The 16,617-nt window shown below is 39.9% G+C and overlaps 1 protein-coding gene across 4 annotated transcripts in view; it reads right to left on the minus strand.

Moving 5' to 3' along the window:
- Nucleotides 1–12,306, minus strand: part of osbpl6 (oxysterol binding protein-like 6) — a 43,832-nt gene extending 31,526 nt beyond the window's left edge. For 2 of the 4 annotated variants that reach the window (XM_026143719.2, XM_026143720.2), the window contains exons 1-2: nt 11,917–12,306; nt 2,764–3,012 (exon numbers count right to left, since the gene is read on the minus strand). In XM_026143719.2, coding sequence (XP_025999504.1) covers nt 2,764–2,913 — 150 coding nt within the window. In that variant the 5' untranslated portion in view covers nt 2,914–3,012; nt 11,917–12,306. The remainder of the gene's footprint in view (nt 1–2,763; nt 3,013–11,916) is intronic. The other 2 variants (XM_026143722.2, XM_026143718.2) reach the window with 1 other exon arrangement.
- Between the last annotated feature and the right edge of the window lie 4,311 nt (nt 12,307–16,617).

A 16,617-nucleotide genomic window follows, 5' to 3' on the forward strand; every position in this document is an offset into this window, starting at 1 on the left:
AAATTATTTTCAGGCAGGCGCAAGCAAAAAGCAAAATGCTTAACCGTGACAGCTACAACAATCAAAAAATTTGTTAATAAAATATTTCTCCTTTCACCTTTTTTCAAAAGCGAGTAGGTAACATTAAAGAAACAGTGAACAGAGAGTTTGTAAGGGTTGAGTGTCTGCTTCATCAAGCAGCACGCCTTCGACTGTGCTTTTCTAACAGGCCCCATTTCTCAAACCAGCTCCGTTTTCTCTTCCGAGAGCCATCTCCTGAAGACACAAAGCTCCACACAGCTCACCAGAGTGTGCCACATGTTCACTGGAGCACCAAGCCTCCGCCTGTCCCTCATGAAATATTCATCACGCAGTGCCGACGGAAAAGCTGTGTAGTCAGAGATTCCAGTTTCGGTGTCCTGTTTCTGCACAGCCACAGTGACACAGCAGCTCAACGAGGTAAGGTGGGTTATGGGCTTCAGGTGGCTTACGACAGGGGTTCATTTTAAGCAGCTCTCATGTGAGCTGTGAAATTAGAGTCCTTTTTTTTTTTTTACTGATATGAGTGACAAATGAACCTGAGCCCTTGACAACTACAGAGAGGGGATTCATTGGGTCCGTAATGCTGTGAGGGGCTCTTTGCTCGCTTGATTAGGGTCCTCTTACATCCTTAAAAGAAGTCTAGCAAAGTCACCTAATGATTTGTTTTCTAATGCTTTACCCTACTGTATGTCTCTGCATGGTTACTATTTACTAACAAGGAAATTCAACTTAATCATCAGATCAAAGGTAGAGATTTTCTTGGCTGATCCCAGTTTCCAGTTGTTTTCTATGTGTGACCCGCTGATGCTGACTGCAATTTTTTTGTTTGTTTGTTTTTACCAGAAATAATTGACTTCATTGACAACAACATTTCCTCCAAACTGCAGTAAGTTACAGAATCGTCTCTCATAGAAACAACTGAAAATAAAGGTACAAATAATTAAGTGAAAATGTGCTGCTGTACACCCAACCCTTTATCTGTCATATTTTACTGCGCCAAACAAAAGCATGTGCAATGGATTTATAAAACAAAACGAATCGACAACATCACCCCCCCTCTTGTTTTCCCTCGATAATTTTCCTCGTAGCTCCATTGATCCTTTGCTCATACCGAGGCTCCCAGTTTGCTGCTGGCTCTGAGCTCTGGTAATGTTTCCCTTTTCCTGTTAGCTTCTTTAAAATGTTCAACAGACTCAAGGTGATTTAAGTGTCTGAGAAGGTTTGTTGTTAGCAGTGTTTCTGTAATGGTCCCCCTCCCGTTCATATTGCCGAACTTTAAGTCTTCACTCACAGCGAAGAACTTCCATGCTAATGGCATGTTAGCGTACGGCTGCAACTGTGTGTATTTGCCTATGCTACTGTGCTCGTGTTCCACATGTATGAAACATAATCATAATCAGACATACATGTGGCCGATCGACCGCTCACCAGTCCGCGTAACGAACACTGAAAATCAGCCAACTTTTGGATCTTAATAAATTATAATCACTACCAAAGAAGAGTTTTCCCCAAGCTTTAAGTCATCTTTGGTTAATTAATCAGTTAAACATAAGCGCTGATCTTTAAACTGTACACAGACAGGGATTCAGCCTATAGCATTTAGCTACTCAAGCCAAGATCGCTGATTTTCTTCAAGTGGGTTACAAAACCTGATTAATTATATGAAGCGTTTGGCTGTAAGACCACTGAAGGGGTTTCTACAACAGAGTATTAGGGCCACATTATTGATCCTTTTGAGAAAGCCTAAATTTTGAGATTAAAGTCAAAAATGTATTTCAAGAAAGAAGTCAAAATGTGGAGCTTATCGCTGTTGTTTCAAGACAGACTGCGACGTTTGCTACACCCGCTACAAAATGCATTGTTAAGATGATGTTAGTGAAACAAATGATCAGCCGTCTTGTGATACAACAAACATCCTCGTGTGACCAAATGCAACTTTCTGCACCATCTATTCAACGTCCTTATACTTATCACCACAATATGTTTACGTTCTATAAGAGAAATAATTTCCTATCTTGTTACTTAAACTGATTCAGAAGTACGATTTCAGTAACTCAGAGGTTAGAGGAAGCTTGGCAGTTTGTCTTGAAACAACTGTAATCTCCACATTTCGACTTTTTTCTCAAAACAATCAACAATATATATTTTTCTTAATGTGGCCCTAACACTCCTTCGTTGGTTTCTGATATGCTAGGATGCTACATATTTCACATGCTGTTGTTGACAGAGGTTAAGATTAACTTGACTAAAAATTCTTCATCTACCCAGCCATCTGTCAGCACTTGTATTTATGGAGGTTTCATGTTTACATGGAGCCTCCCCTGCTGATCTCGTTGCAATGCGAGTTTATACACTTGGCTTTATTTTAAATGAAAAAAAGGGAAACAAAACAAAGCAAAAACATCCTGTTTCTGCACATCTTCAAGTCACGAACAGTTTAACATGACATGCCTAACTTCTCTGTATGATGGCAGTTGATATTAATTATGTCAGTGCATTATAATAGCTTTGATTGTTCTTGCTACAAAAGCTAAAACTGCTGAATGAATATTTCATGATTCATCATTCCCTCATAGCTCTTCTTTCTTGCATAAACAGTCACACTGATAGAAGACTGCAGCACTCCAAACTAATGTTGCCTCCTGCCTTTTCCACCTCCGCTAAAGCTGCATTCATTCAAAGTCCTGCCATCCCTGGAATCTATTTGTAGATGGATTCTTCTGCCCGTGGCCTGAAAATTACCTGCCGGCTGTCGCGCTGGGAGGAGGAAGAGGAGGAGGTGCTCTTGTGGACTGGCGTCGAGATCTTGTTCACCGGCGTAGAGCTCCTCTCCTCAGAGCTCATGGTGCGGCTGTGGGGGCCTCGCTGTTGATAGTGTTGGTGGTGAGACATTGTGGGCACCGTGCGGCTCTGTGGACCTCCCTCTGCACTAGGCCCCGCAGATCTGGGGCATCCTCTGACACTTCCTCGTGATCACTGCTTGCTGTTCATCTGAAACACAAGAGTGAGGAAGTTACACTAGCACATGCACTTCAGCTTCCTCATTGCACCACACCTCGGTTGCTTATAGCAGGCAGTAAATCACACGGCCTGTGACTAAAATTAGCATCTTGGCTTCTCTGAGGCTTTCGAAAAATATCCTCCATCATTTTCAGTATGTAAATTTCACTCAGTGATATTCAGTTGAGACACCCGGAGCTCTTCTTTGAAGCATGAGATTCTTCTCATTACAAGTGCATTACTGAATAAGCCTTTCATTATGTTGGCTATGAGACCAGCGCCACTCAGGATTACTCCTTTAATAATCAATCGTCACAAATCCAAAGATATATAAACTGACTGTTTCAATTTTAACTAGGGACTGGCCACAATAATGGTCTAATATATAAATAGTCAGCGCTAACTGATGTTGGCATAGCAGCAAATGTGATGTCATTTACTGATGTCACTCGCCAATACAGTTACATTTATAACTTGCTGGACAAAGACATCAATTACTCTGGTTTTCCCTCTGTACACCTCCACAGTGGATTTCAGGGGCTCAAAATGAAGCAATTCAGAATTCTTTTAAATATGGGATTAAAATCCTCTGCAGTCAATGACTGCCTGAAATCCATAACCCACAGATATCACCAAATGCTGTGTTTACTCCCTTGACATGCTTTGTCGGGACCTTTGCTTCAGCCACTGGTCATTATTTTTTGGTTCATTATACTGAATCTGAGAAGAGATTCATTCAGCCCTTTCAATCAGCAGTCACATCATGAATAAACACTGGTGGCACGGTTCTACTGGAAGCCATACATGCCTGTGCAATAATATTACCTCCACCATAACAGATCATGTGGAATGCTTTCTCTCCTCTTTCCATCATTCTAGTACAACTTGAGTTGGATGTTGTTAAGTTATTTGTAATAACCATGGAAATAATTCTGTTATCATGCACTTTAGTTTCTGTGCTCTTTCAGACCTGTCGGTGTTGCTGAGCTCGTCAGTTCATTCATTCTTTTTGCAAATGCACCTGATTGTTGATTTGGCCACTCCTAAAGTTTTTGCTGTCTCTCTGATTAGTATATTTAGTTTGCTTCTGGATATGATGACATCCCTCATGTCCACTGATACCCCTTCGGACCTTATATTTGAAACTACAATGAAAAGTTACAAGTCAGTTTATTTATACAGAACTTCTAACATTTAAACACAACAGACATTGACCAAAATTCTGTCATGGTCTGTGCGCAGGCAGGCAGGAAAAGGACCCAAGAGCTGGACTCATGGAGGCAAAAATAAACTCAAAAAGAACCTCAGCTTTATTGTTGGTAAAATACAAAACTGAAAAGACACGTGAACGGAACACACAGGCAGGAATGGCAGGACAACGAGGACTGAAGGACACACACTATAAATACACAAGCAGGACGGGAGAATGAGGAACAGCTGGAACCAATTGGGCAAAATAAGACCAGGTGAGCAAAACAGAATACACCAACACGAGACAGACCTTCAAAGTAAAACAGGAAATCCACAGACTTAACTCAGAGGCACTGGACAAAACTTATATTAAACACAAGAAATCACAAATTACAATAACAATACACAAAACACTGGGTCACTGACGCAGAACCGTGACAAATTCAACACTTTTAATCAACTTCAGATATGTCTGCTTTATTTGTCATCAAATAACAAAACTGACTGATGAGCATTTTTGTCTCCTCATCTGGAAACAAACTGTCCAATTATTTATTAACCACCAAAAATGGGGAATTGTGTTTAGAAATGGCTGGAATTCCTAAACAGTTAATGACAAAAATTTTGTAAAACTTCCTAAATGAAAGCTGAACGTCTGGACTTAAGCAAACAACAGCTGTTGTTTTAAAATCTGCTGTGCTGGTGTACAGAGCCGAAACTAGAACAATTGTATATTTGCCCAATAAATTATGGACCTAAATGTATTTATCTGTTTATTTATCTTTTTGTCACATTGCTATCGGATGGGCTAAATCAGGGGTGTCAAACTCAAATACACAGTGGGCCAAAATTCAAAACTGGAACAAAGTCGCGGGCTAACGTTAATATTTATTGAAATATATTTATTCCTCCAGATATAAGAATGAATCTTTTCTTATGGACTCAAACACGTCTTGCTGAAAAACTGAATATGGAACAAGCAAAGCTTAATACTAAACAATATATATATATTAGCTGTATAATACCAGTAGGCCAGCTCTGATAGTAATTTGGTATGGCTTCGCGGGCCAAATGTAAGTAGGCTGCGGGCCAAATTTGACAGAGTTTGACACCTATGGGCTAAATGTTCAAAAAGGTCATTTATTTTTGTATTTTTGTAACGAGTATTTTTTTTTTGTTACTATGGAGACCAAACAGGAACTAAAACAGTATGAAAAAAAAGAAAATATTGGTATGTTGGTCAGAATTTCACAACTGGTGGATCGTTATTCTAACCTATAGGGACAAACTATATATTTGTACTTCCTTAGACTGAACTCTGTTTAAATTTAGGAATTGTGGCAACTACCACTTTTAACTGTCAACTACAACCACTGCCTCCCCTCCACAAGACTGAGATCATCCCATAAGACTGTGACATAAATCCTTAAACATCTAATTACAAATATCATAATGATTGAATTTAGAAGAGGACATCAAATCAATACAGGAAAACATCTGCTCTATCTGCATTGTTACAAACCAGTTAAAACTGTATAAACCCTCATAAACACACAAACAAGCAAGAGAACACTGTCCAGTGAGGTAACCTTTAAAACATCAGACAGTGAAGGCGGAGAAAGATTTATATTGGATTCAAAATGTCTGGTTAACCTTATGTTCAGGTAGCAGCAGGGTGTACTCATTTTCATCATTAGTCATGGCACTGTGTTGCGCCACGCTGACACCCATAATACTGCCTGCAGTGCTGCTCTGTAATTGTCTGAGCTCTCTGGAGGTCCCACTGTTAAAACATACATCGATCGCAAGACAGTAGAAAACAAACACTGTTCAGCTGAGAAACTGAGACACTTGACACCGACGATGTTATTGGACTTTTACAAGGGCAAATATCTCTTTTTATCAAGCGCCTCAGTGTTGACAATGTGGCTTTTGGACCTCGAGAGGTTGCCAAATTTACGCAAAGCAAACAGCGGTAATGTGGCCTGTTTATTTATTATCTAATTTAGCTAGATCAACCTATTAAATGCTGAAGACCTTATTAAATAATCAAAATAGACAGATGATGCTCATATCTAGTAAATCAGGCGAGACTAAAACATTTATATTGTAGGATAATCTTAAACACACAGCATTAGAGTGAAACCTTAAAAAATTGATTATTAAAATCTACAAAACTAAAATATCTCTCATTAATAATGAAATGAAAACCAAATAAACAAAACTGGTTATACAAAAAAAACTTTACCAATAACAAAGACTCCTCTGAAAACTGTGTGTAAATGCAGGGTTATCAATTCCTGCCACAGCCAGTGACACAGTGTCACGGCACAGTCAGCATGGTGCTCATAGATACTGTATTCAACTCTGGAGCAACCTGTGGTTTTTAACTGCCGGATGTTTCTGCTAGGCTCTCCCTTGAGCCAAGGAAATGCAGACTCTACAGAGGAGCTCTGCACGATCACAAGCAAGCATGCAGCATACTCACACACTGTAATCTATAATTCAGATCCTTTAACAACGTCATCATCCTGCACTCTCTTAAGCCAGCCAAGGCTCTAAGCTACAGTACACGGCACTAAATCCATCCAGATAGCGTATTCCACTTACATCTATTTAACAGATCTAATCCCCTTGACCTAATTAGAAAGCAAAAGTGATGAGCACATTGAGTGTAAGTTTAACAGTTTTATATTGTTGCTAGTCTGCGAGCATGCAGGCTCTAGTTTGTTAGCATTTGCAGTAACAATTGCTGACCTTGAAGCAAAAGTCAAGTGAAAGCATGCAACCGAGCTTTCATTTCATTTGTTTCACTTCAGCAGAAGATATAGTTTCAACACTGACTACATGAATTCAATGTTCTGTTTATTAAAGCCAAACAAAAACAAACAAAAGAAGAGTCGGCATTTACGTACTGAATCGGATCATTCTTGGTAAGCCCGTTGCTCAGAGACACAACAAGCAGGTTTGGGGCTTTAACCGAAGCTTTCAGTTCACAAGAAAATGCAGGTGCCAGCATCATAAATGTCTGTTTGACTTAGACGGACGGCAGCGTTGCGCCACACAAAGCCAGTCATCGTGCTGGGGAACGTCCGATGAGTCATGAGCTTATTGTTCTAAATCCAGTCACTGTGATTATGGTGCAGCTCTAAGCAGACAGGACGAACACCTCTGAAGCACCTGGTCAAGATCTCTGCAAAGTCAAACCAAACACTATAGCATCTTTATAAATGTGCAGTTCTGTTTGGTGTATTTATGTAGATAAACTACAAAGATGCTCCAAGAAGAAGCCAATGTAATCTTATATAAACTCCTTCCTATTTATTGGTTTCATCTTCCTTGTTTTCATTTATTGTTTTTACGGCCCTGATGGCTTATATTCTGTGTAATGATGGATGATGGATGAGCATCTGCTTCCGCTGTGCTTCAGCGTTTCCCATTTAAAGCAATAAAACTGAATAGAAGTGAGCTGAGTGAGACCGCAATAAAAACTATACTGTTCTATGTACTTCACTCAAACACTGCACACTATATGCCAAAGGGAAAAGGCTCCTTGTTTTTGTTTTTTTTTATAATTACAAAAGAATATGTGCACTCAATTTCCTCCTTAACCTCCCCTTGTGATAGTATGGTTTGAAAGTCTGAAAGTCAGATAATGGACTGTGGTTTCTAAGATTTCCGATCCTAGGAGACAAAGAGGATCCTTCAGTTGTCTTTCAGACATGTAAAGGAACAAAAGAGGCAGTTGTAAGCAGCTGGGAGGGTCTTTCTGTCGACATTTTCTGAATGCCTCAAGTTGAGAAACGTCACCGAACCTTAAAAAATGGAAGGACATTTTGCCGCTGAATGATCCTGTGAAACATCAGAGCGATAGTTCTTCTACCGATGACATGAAGATGTGCTATGAACAGATCCGTAATTTTTATTTACTTCTAGTTTATGTTTATAGACAAATGTATGGCACATGAACCATGCCACAGACCACAGCATTTATACCCAAGGTGGTGTGTAATGTCCATCCGTAGTTTGACCTTTAAAACCTATAGAAAAATCATTATCAGCTACAATCTACAATAATAAATACACACATTAAAGATAAAGACACAAAAACTCTTAATATGATAAGTAAGATGGTTACTAATAATGGAGAATACATATTAAAAACCTTAAACAGTTGTTTATTTATTGCAGGTTTAGCCTTTGGTTAAACCAACAGTTGATTAGGAAAATGGGTAGAGTAATGCCTTAAAGCAACTGCATGATACTGTTTGTTATGAATACAGATATATGTATGCACCAGTGCCAATATATATTGTTTTATTTAAGTAAACCTGCACTGCATGGTAGCTGGGCAACAGTAATTAAAGATGCATTTTTGTACCATTTCGTCTGTTCCTCTGTGCTGATGTATTACACACTTATTACACACTTATCTAGAAAAAAAGAGAAGAAACCCCCAAAACTTGCCTTTTCCCATCTCTCTTGTTTACTCCAAAATGCACTCTATGCTCAGTCACATAAAACTTTTCTCCATCTCATTTTATGCTCCAGGAAGGAAACTGAGTTTCAGGAGAGGGGATTTCACAGTCAAAGGCAATGATGAAAACTTTGAAACAAATTCTATGCGGAAAAAATAATTTAACCTAAGATCAGCGCCATCAACAGGTGCTCATTACCCTCTGGGGACACTTACGACAAGCTGAACAAACAAGCTAAATTAATTATTTGGCATAAAGCAAGCAAGGGTTTAATTTGCCAATACAGGCTACAATACCAGTGTATTTATAACATATATACAACTTACAGAGTGGTCATTACCCTTGCTGACAATGCTGTAAATATTGAGGTGTCAGTTTTGGGTTCAGGACACTCTTACAGCCGGGGATCAAATCAACGATCTTTGACTGTTGGAGGACCTGCTTTACTGCCTGAGCCACACCAATCCCAAGACTTCTGGTACTTGGTTTTCACAGACAGTCTCCATGTCCAAGTACTAAACGGATCAGGCAAGATCGGGGGATTTCACGGTGGCATGACTATCAGCAGATAGGCTGCAGGATTTGTAGTCACTGCTCGGGCAGTTGACAGATACGGCAGCTCAGTAAAGATGTAAAAACCAAGTATCTTGTCTTTTTTATAGTATAACTGAATATTACATACACCAAAAATTTCCCTGGTGGAATATTAAAAGTGTAATTCTGAGGTTCGGGCAGTACAAAGTGACATTTAAGCACTGAGTTCAGTTTTTTCATTCTTTTAATGTTTGAGGCCTGGTGCAAGAAATCTGCTGATGCAGTCACAGCACACAGGATAACAAAGGTTATGTTGAATTGTTCTTCTATAATCTCTCTTACCTTAAGGGAACGAAACACAACAAAAAGAGTGACTAACTGACTCGTTTCAGGAAACCGCAAACTTACAGCACCAGCAATAATAACAACAGTTTCCTTGAGTAACATGCACATTCCTACAGCCTGCAGGGTCTTTCTCCTAGTCAGGGTGGCGAGAACAAAGCCACAGGTCTCCATCAGAGATCAACAAGAGGTCCACAAATTAAGGAGCAGCTATCATCCATTCTGATAGAGGTCAAGCCGAGAAGAGCACTACAGGGCTTTTGAGGGGGAGAAGGCAATCCCACTATATCGCGCCCTGCTCTGTGAGATCTGAGAAGGATGAAGAAAGCAAACTTGAGCCTAAGACACTCAATATGTCAACCACAGGAAGACCCAGAACTAAACAAACCAGTGAAAACTGGAACACATTTCAAAGTCACTTTAAACTTCACGTTGGCTGCTGTCAACACACTAAACGCAAAGCCACACAGGCGTTAAGGGCGCCGCTCGTCACAAACAGGTAATACGATGAAGTGTGATGGTACCAGCGCCCTAACAGGGGTAGAAGGACATGCTTGTTTGTTTTGTCACCACATTCAAGGAACAGAATATCGCATTATTGATCAGCACGCTATAGCAAAACAAGTCCACTGATACCCTCCACCCCCTCACTGCTGCATATTTAAAGCGAGCCAACAAAGGGAGACTCGTGTTCTTATATTACATTACATTACAGGGTCTTTGAGGACAAGTGGTGTCTGAGTTTACAGCTGACTAATAATGCATGGCGGTCGATATTGAACATTTACCTGCGCATTTAGATGGACGTAGATCTCGTGCGACATCTGGAAGCAATGAGCAGCTAACTAAGTAGTTTTGTCTGATTTGTTACAAATACGTTTTTTAAAAAACAGCCCCAACTGGACAGAGCCGGTTTCTCAACGCTGCATATTACATCACCTGGGTAGACCTGGGTATCACACAGTGCAATAGTCTTAAGAACTACTGTATATAATGTTGTGATTCAGATAAAGTCCCTTTGAGATAACGCAGCATTTAGCTTTAGATGTTTGACTTAAACGCCTCCATAATCCCAGTTCAACAGTATCCCTACAATTTGACACCAAACACCCTATTTCTAGGAAACAAAACAAAGCAAATGAGGTTAATAAGAGAGAATAAACAAGTGGCGTGCTGGTAATTACCAAAAACCCTTCATTAAAGCAAACACAAGGGATGGCCGTGCATGAGTCATCAGACCGTCTGAATACTGCTTTAACTCACCCTCAACTTTCTGCTTGCATTTCTCAACTAATTTAACGAGTCAGTCGGTGTAATTACTGTTTTACTTTACGTTAATTGCTTGGCAAAGAAAGGAATAACCAGAACGCAATCCCTCTATCAGTCATTAAGGCATATATGCTCTGCAAGGATATAATGTAAATGGTATGGGGGCACCTTCAGCAGGAAGAGGCGAGCAGTACTGTATATAAAAGAATCAATAATCACCCCCTGTTCAAGAAGGCATGTCAGCCAAAAACTACAGATGCACTGAGATCTCCCAGTCTCCTCTGCTGCTCTTTAATTCATGTGATTGGAGGCTATTTTAAACAGCTGCAAAGTCACTGGCTGACCTTCAGTTGGGGGTAAAAAAGGAGGCTAGATTGTGGAGCCGTCCTGTCATTGGCACCAGAAGTTGGCTAACTCTCAATTAGTTTCATCACTGGCAGCACAATAAGTGGGGTAAAGGAGATTATGAAGGGGGGAGGTCGTGTTGTTAAGTAATGCTCCAGCATGTCATGGAGTTAGTCTAAATGGGACTGGAGCAGTAAGCATGGAGCTCAGTGAAAAAGGTAAAAATGTCAGTGACGCATTACGTCTACATCATCAGCCTTGCTACTTTAATGCTTCATTATGTGTGTGTGTGTGTGTGTGTGTGTGTGTGTGTGTGTGTGTGTGTGTGTGTGTGTGTGTGTGTGTGTTGTTTTTTTTTGTTTGTTTGTTTTTGGGGGGGGGGGCTTCATCACGATGTGGTGATGATGATGTGCTGGAGCCGTGGATAATACCACCATCATCATCATCATCATCATCATCATCATCCCCGTGTGGTAACGACTAGCAGCAGTTAGCTCAGTCAGCAGCGGCTAGGTGGTCATGTCTGACTGGTGATTCACTCAGGATGCAAATACAAAAGGATGAGAGCTGAGGTCTGCGTGTGTGTGTGAGAGAGAGCGGCTGGATGGAGGAAGAAGAGGCTCTACGTCCTAATCCAACACGGCATTGCTGGAGCGCGATAGTTTCCTCTAATGTGAGCTCTAATGTGGCCACTGAGGCTGCTGTGAAAGAGGGACAGAAAAGCTGGTGTCCTTACCCCAGATGTCGTGTGATGACCATGTCTTTACAGTTCTTGGCGCAGGAAACAATTGAGCGGGTCTCCCCTTGACTGGGCAGAGATTCCCAGTTCCTCAGAGACAAGCGGCTTCCATATGTGTCCACATGGGATATAGCTGCTTCTTCGTGTTAACGACTTGTAGACTTGTAGGCTAGAACGTGATGGAAAGTGACATTAAAAAAAGGGGGGGAAAGTGCTGTGTTTGCCTGTTTCTTGAATGCGGGCTGTGATGATGCTCTGCTCCGCTCAGCTGCACTCCGCTCGCTCCTCCCTGCAGCAAGATTGGCTTTGAGCGGGAAGAAATCGCCGGAATGGATCAAATACCGGTGAATGGTGGCTGCGCACAAAACGTGGCCATGGAGTCACACTAAGCTCGGACTCGGAGCAGGGCCGGAGTGTAGACAGACGAGGTGGTGCAAGCATGCAAGCGTGACCCTGTGTGGTTGCAGCTTTATAGCCAATGGGAAGCAAACAGGAATGAATGAGCTTTGGCGTTGGCAAATTAGTAGAGGTGTTTTTGAGCCACAAAAGTCAGTCTGCTGGTATTAAAATTACTGATAGGTGTAAATAATCAAAAATAATTAAAATATTTGAACCTTATTCTTCTCTGCAGTAGGTATTTGTGATTATTTGATACTTCAACTTTGCACTTTAGTACTGTAACACGTTTTTGTTGGAGTTATACAATTATATATGTTACATATACTGTAAAAATGGAGGAATAAATATCTATTAGCATATTTAAGCCTACTTTGAAATTCATTATGAGTCTTTGTTTGTCCAAGTAGATTAAGGTAGTCTGAGAAGTAGTCTCAAATTTACTTAAAACATGGTAACTAACTGGATACTTGCTATATATGGCATTATCTTAACTGCCAGTAACACCGTGAGTCATTTTTGATCAGGATGTCTCCTTCAGTGTGCACATCAAACAAGTATAACATGTAGTACTGCTTTCTTTCATTTGCCCAATATCCCCCCATAAATTGAAATATCCTCTACTGGAGTGATGCAGAAAAACCATGTATCATAGTATAACTGAATATTTATTGCATTTAGGCTGGACTATTGTAATTCATTCTTATCAGGTCATTCTAATAGTTCCCTAAAAAGCCTCCAATGCAGCAGCGAGAGTACTAATAGGGAAGAGAAAGTGATCATTATTCTCCAATATTGTCTCCTTTTCATTGGCTCCCTGTTGAATCCAGAAATACATACAAAGTCTTGACCTCAGATTACACCACAGTAATGAAGCACTTTGGTCTCAGACTGCAGGCTTCCCTGTGGTTCCTAGTGTTTAAAAAAGTAGAATGGGAGGCAGAGCCTTCGACTTTCAGGACCGCGTCCTGCAGAACCAGCTCCCAGTTTGGATTCAGGAGACAGGCACCCTCTCTACTTTAAAGATTTGGTTTAAAACTTTCCTTTTTGAAACTCCTGCAGGACTTCATGTGATGCACTAAGCACTTCTCCACTCACACCTTTTCACTCTCCACATACACCACTGCAGTATGAAATTAAAGCCGTTCTCCTCTATCCTTTAGCCTGTGCTTTGTCCTGTTTCCATATGCTCTCATTTTTCGTTTCTCTTTCCCCTCACGCCCCTAACCAGTTGCAGTGCATGGCTGCCCCTTGCTGAGACCGGTTCTGCTGGAGGTTTCTTCCTGTTAAAAGGGAGTTTTTCATCCCCACTTTTGCAAAACGCTTGCTCACAGGTGGGTCTCTGGATTGTTGCGGTTTTTACAGTATAAAGCACCTTGACGTCACTGTTGCTGTGAATTTGTGCCATATAAATAAACTTGAATTCATTTGGCTCTGACTTGATAGATACACGTAAACGATAGAGGTTAAATGTTTGGCATCGATGACATAAAAAGGGCAAATCATCTGCATTGTATTGAAATGCACTTTTCCAAACTTCTTACTGAAAGTTTAAACACATCTTTATGTTCTTATGTGATTGTCTTTGTCCACCTGTGTACTTCTGTTTTCTATTTTAATGACTGTTAGTTCAGCTGCTTTTCTGTCTGCTGATCATCTTTGGGTTTTCACACTGATGTTTTTCAGCCATATTTCTTGTAAGAATCAAAACGTGGGACATGATCTCAATATGTCGGATGAGGAGGGACAAAGGATAAAAATGCAGTGCAGTTCATCTGGTCACCCTGGCTACAAACAGCAATCAGCCCTCAACCTGTCAACAACAATATGGTTCTTGTTTTGGAATTTTCTTTCTGCAGATTTCTTCATATTTTACTGTTTTGTTTTTTTCACGTTTGAACGCTACTCTGGAGCTGCAGTTTCAGCACCCCTGGTTTAAGGCATCAGAGTATTTTCTGTCCATGTCGTGGTACATTAGATCTGGAAATACTGAACTTTTCATTTTCACTCATAGATATTCAGACGAACATCAAAAACAATGACGTAGATAAATGGCAGACAAAATGCTACAATCACAGGCTAGACTTATGTGCAATAACTAAACAGGGTATGTGAAATAACAGATGTAAAGACGATAGAAGATAAGACTCATGGTTATAATGTGCACAGAGTTTATCATCTATGATGTACATAGCTTTTTATATACACAAAAATACACTGACTATCCATCAACCAATCAAACTGTGTTTGTAAGTTGATGCAGGTTCAAAGTGCTTCACACATAAAAAAACAAAAAACAAATTGAGAAAAATTAAAAAAGATTCCTTATTAAAAGTATTAATAAACACTTAAAACGTGGATACAACTAGTGTTTAAAATAAAAAAATACTAATCAATAATTAAAATTCTGAAAACAGGCATTTCATTTGTAATCTGGATTTTTGTGGCTCTGAATATCTGACCTAAATTAATATTTTTAAAAGCACAACACAAAGACATATTTTGGAAAATGTTTCCAATTTATTTATTGCAAGAACTATTTTCAAGGTATTGTACTCAAACAAAACAGTGCTCCCTGGTGGACAAAGGGTTTTTAAATAACCTGTTATTACCACACATACAGTAACATCATCCGATCTATCATGGCCCAAATAAATTACCAGCTGGCTTTTCATTTTAAAATTGTCACGTTTGCACCTTTATGTTTATTAATCTTTGGCAACACTTGACTGAATAATGCACAGTACATTGAGGGTGAAACTAAAAGCACGTGCACAGTCACAAGATTGAGAATTTATGAAATAAGACATACAAATTGCATTTCTAGAAAGAAAAAGATTCCCTTTTCTAGCCAAATAAATAAATAAATCCCTGAGAGAGGCTAGTAAAGCAAAAGGCCAAGACAAGCATATGCTGCAATCTCCCAGATGGTTTTCTTGATAGCAGGGTCAAAGGTGGATGGACTTTCATTCATTATGTAAACAGAATGATGACTTTAGCAGAGTCCACGTAGCTCTGTCCTATGGATGTTCCAGTTAGCTGCAGATAAAACTGGAAATAACTATGATATATCTGTCAGATAGTGTTGAGTGCCTTGAAAGCCTGTTGGTAGCTTTAGCGTGCTAACAAATCTGCTTCATCTCCTGAGGAACTCAAATTTTAGACAATATATTAATCTTAGGCTATAGATAATATTTTTCTGGTCACATGGATTTTTTTAAAAGACCAGTGAAAGAAATCGCAGTGATTAAACTTCTGTGGTTATTTGATTCCAACAGCCAGTGGATGTCGGTTCTAATTAGCCTGCATCATTTGTACACGTCACGGTGCAACACTTTGCCACTCATCTTGCTGGTGAAACTAATCCCGAATAAGCCTGCTGCTTCAAATGAAAAAAAAAAGAAGCAACTTTGTGTGTTTTGTTTTATTGCTCATTAGCGTTTGGTGCCAGTGTCAGTCACATAGAAGCTTGTACACTCATGGGATTTTTTTCACACTTTTTCTGTGCAGAGCTAAGTTGAGAGGTTTTCTAAGGGGAAATGAAACCTAAACTAATATGCACTGTGCGTGTCTCCTCTGCTATTCTACTAGCAAATGGACCGCCAAACATCCTCTATTCCTGGGTGTTTGACTTTGCATGCATTATTGTCACTTAAGATTAGCAATCACACATGCAGAATAAGAACCATGTGAACCTGAGGGATGCTTGTGCTAATCCCCGTGCTCTACACCCTCTTAACCTGTGCAGCCTTGTAGACCACGACTATTAAGAAATTTGCGGAATTAGTTAATGAACTAATTAGTGAGGGTGATGAGGGAGCAAACAAAAAGAAGAAGATGGTGGAACAAAACAATGACATAATGTGAATACGTGCGACAGAGGTGTAAACGCCTTCTTAATTTAACCCCTTGATACAGTTTATATTTCATGTTTTCAGAGTAAGCCAATAGGTGTCTATGCCAAATTTTGGACCATGGATCTATTTAGAATATATAAATAAGCTGACATTAATAAATGGAATAAAAATCCTCAATTAATGTAGAGAGGTCAGATTAAGAGAGCAAGAGTTGATTTTACTAGGTTTTAAACCACTTGTTTGTGGAGAAAAATGCCAGTTTTCACATGTGTTGTTTTACATAAAACATGAACCATTATAGGGCAGTGGTTAGCATTGTGTCTGTGTAGGTTCTCTGTCATCCAGGTCATGGTAATGTATGGAGCTTGGAAAGAAAAATGACCTAGTGGGAGTTGTCCCTTGGTTGGTTAGCACTGTTTCCTCACAGCAAGAAGGTCCTGAGTTC

Source organism: Astatotilapia calliptera, chromosome 16, assembly GCF_964374335.1.
Source record: "Astatotilapia calliptera chromosome 16, fAstCal68.1, whole genome shotgun sequence".
Taxonomy (NCBI): Eukaryota; Metazoa; Chordata; class Actinopteri; order Cichliformes; family Cichlidae; genus Astatotilapia; species Astatotilapia calliptera.